The 3,276-nt window shown below is 41.1% G+C and overlaps 1 protein-coding gene across 1 annotated transcript in view; it reads right to left on the bottom strand.

Moving 5' to 3' along the window:
* The window catches only part of LOC103193679 (mitochondrial amidoxime-reducing component 1-like), a 42,804-nt gene that overhangs the window by 29,281 nt on the left and 10,247 nt on the right, over window positions 1-3,276 (bottom strand). Inside the window, exons 3-4 of the mRNA XM_042780431.1 lie at window positions 2,899-3,061; window positions 1,385-1,525 (exon numbers count right to left, since the gene is read on the bottom strand). Of these exons, the coding sequence (XP_042636365.1) occupies window positions 1,385-1,525; window positions 2,899-3,061 (304 nt within the window). The remainder of the gene's footprint in view (window positions 1-1,384; window positions 1,526-2,898; window positions 3,062-3,276) is intronic.

Below are 3,276 nucleotides of genomic sequence, written 5' to 3'. Positions count from 1 at the left end.
CAGAGACGAACTTTTCAGCTTGAACTTGTCGGCTTCTACACGCTTGTGAGCCATTTATCTAAGATAAATTTCTCTCTCTCTCTCTTTCTCTCTCTATAAATATATATATACACTTTGCTGGTTTTTGTGTTTCTCTAGAGAACCCAATCCAACACAGGGACCAAGTTCTGAAAATTTCTTAGCCATAACCATACATCTTGAGAGAATGAGTCACTGGGCTTGGGGACTTGGGACCACAGACTTAGAGAACATCTAGGTCAATTGGCATAACATAGTCCACAAAGACAGTGTCCTACATCCTACTTTGGTGTGTAGTGACTGAGGTCTTAAAAACTTGTGAACAGCCATCTAAGATGCAACTATTGATCTTTCCTAAGCCAGCACAAAGAAGAGTGAAGAAAATCAAAGAAAAAAGGAAATAATTAGTCCAAAGGATTAATGGACCATGTGAACCCCAGCCTCCACTACCCTGAGACCAGAAGAACTAGATGGTGTCTAGCTACCACTACCAACCACTCTGATCAGGATCAAAATAGAAGATCCTGAACAGAGAGGGATGGAAAAAAAAATGTAGAACAAAATTCAGAGTCATAAAAAAGATAAACTTACTGGTCTGCTAGAGACTGGTGGAGCACCTATACTGTGGCCCTTAGACACTCTTCAAGCCTGGAACTGAACTCACCCTCAAGAATCAACTGTCAGCCAAACAACTAACAGGCCTATTCAGTGAATTATGACACCAAGGAGGAAGGTACTCCTTAATTTCAACCACACGAGACCAAAAGGGCAACAATTACCTAAAAACAAAGTTTAGAAGGCAGGAAGAGACAGGAAAGAAGGATGAAAAGAAATGAGGAACCCAGGGAGAAAGGAGGAATAGTGTTACTACATTTAGGGGATTACAAACAATGTTACAGTATAAAATGTGTTTAAATTATTGAATAGAAAACTACTTTGCTCTATAAACTTTCAACCAAACTACAATTAAAATAAATAAATAAATAAAAGATGTCACTTTGACAACTAAGGTGTGTCTGACCCAAACCACAGTCTTTTCAATTGCTCTGTGTGCATCTGAAAGCTGGTCAATGAATAGACCATGGTCTGTGAAGAAAAATGAGCAAATCACTCTTAATAGAAATATAAGCAGAATGTTGCTTAACTGTAAGGTGATGAGATTCTGGCTCTCTTACTCTGGATATGTCACCAGTAAAGGCCATTCACTAGAAAAAGACATCATATTTGGTGAAGCAGAGGGTCAGTGAAAACAAAGGAAACCCTCAATGAGATGGATTGATGGAATAGCTGCAACAATGGACTCAAACATATCAACCATCATGAAGATGGCACAGGACTGGGCAACGTTTCATTGTCATACACATACCTCTTCATAGACACCACATCCTGAAATTACAATATTGGGCCTGAAGTTGGTTGCTTTGACTTTCTTCTCCAGTCTGGAGTTGAGATCAGCCAAGGATGCCTCAGAGAGAATCAGGAATGGGCTGGCATCAGGATAAGCAATCTGATAAGGAAACAAATTGTTATTATAGGTGGCACACAAATGAACTTCTCAGAGATTATATGTGCCTGGAAACCTTCACACACACACACACACACACATACACACCCCTTTCTAAGTATTTCTCTGATTCTATATTATAGAAAACCCACAGTGATTCAGAAACCTGTTGGTGTAGTACCGAAGGCATATGACTGCTAAACAGAAGGCTGCTGGTTCAAACCCACCAGCCACTCCTCAGAAGGAAGACTTGGCAATCTACTTCTGTAGTGGTACTGCCTTGGAAACCCAAAGAGGGGTCACTGTGAGTTGGATCTGACTTGACGGCAGTGAGTATTAACAGGAATTGCATGGTGGAATGAACAGACATGGAATGACGTGTCTCAGAACCGACATGTAGAGCTGTTAGTAGGTATGTGTCCTTGGGGAAATCATATCACCTTTCGAAGCCATTGTTATCCCAAATGATTCATAAGGTACCTGGACTTGATGACCTTATTATATTTGATAAAAACAAAAACCAAACCTGTTATTGTCAAGTAGATTTAGACCCATAGCAACCCTATAGGACAGAGTAGAACTCCCTCACAGGGTTTTCAAAGTTGTATTCTTTGTGGAAGCAGCCTGCCATATCTTTCTCCCATGAGTGGGTGGTGGGTTCGAACTACCAAGCTTTCAGTTAGCAGCCAAGTCCTTAACCACTGTGCCACCAGGGCTCCTACCATATTTGATAAAAAATATTTATTCCATGAATATTTATTTTTCTAGGCAACCTGGAAATAAATGTTAAGTAAGGACTTACACTAACCAAATTTTTTTCTTTTTTAAATGATCATAGTAAAATTAATGTATGTTGCTACCAACTCTACTTTTATTGTGAATGTTTACAACTTTATTACTTTAAGGGCCAGTCTGATTAATTTTAAGTCCAGGGATGTCTAAACCCATTCCCATTTGCACAACTGTGCTTGACATACATGCAATCTGTGCAGTCCAGAATCTTAAAATCTCTGGACTCCACATGTAACTACAAGATACTTACATAGAAGAGTTTTAAAACCACATTGGCACCAAATCCTTACATAAATAGCAAAGTAGGTGCTCTTATGGGCAAAAACACAACAGAATCCTCAAATTGAAAAACACAACTAATACTCCCAAGGAAAGGACTTCATTTTTATCTGTTGCTTGTGATCCCCAGTCATTGTCTAGTTTGAACTGTCCATGCAGCCACCTGGAAAAATGACAGAGCTGTGCTCATCACAGAGATGCCACTTGTGGCTGATGAGCTGGAGGCAGACTGCTCTCCATCCCTGGAGGAAGCTTTCCTTGCACAGGACACACCAAACACTAAAGTTGAAGGGTGTTCCTCTGACCTTCTCAGTGGGCCGGAACACATCCTTTATTTGGTGAGAACGTCTTGGTTGCATGTGAGGCTCAAAGTGCACCAGGCGGTAGGGCTGCGTCTTCAGAAAGCTGGTTATCCATTCAGCGGCTGCATCACCACAGTCCCTGCCCTCGATCTCCAGGCTGTGCACTCTGTAGGGGTGGCAGAAACAAAGGATGACATGGCTTTGAAAATCTTGATCCTCCACCATATCCTACACCTATCAGAAAAGCTGGACCAAGCTGTGATGTTGTAGTAATTCCTTCACTATCAGAAGACAGAGCTGTACCCTGGTTCTGCCTCTGAACCACTGTGTAAATGAAGGCACTGTTTTAAGCCTTATTTTGCCCTCTTCTGAGCCCCTAAG

This window comes from Orycteropus afer, unplaced genomic scaffold (assembly GCF_000298275.1).
Source record: "Orycteropus afer afer isolate SDZICR_OR568_19922 unplaced genomic scaffold, OryAfe1.0 scaffold00039, whole genome shotgun sequence".
NCBI lineage: Eukaryota > Metazoa > Chordata > Mammalia > Tubulidentata > Orycteropodidae > Orycteropus > Orycteropus afer.
Note: the sequence above shows the minus strand (reverse complement) of the source record. Positions and strands in the feature narration are given on the sequence as shown.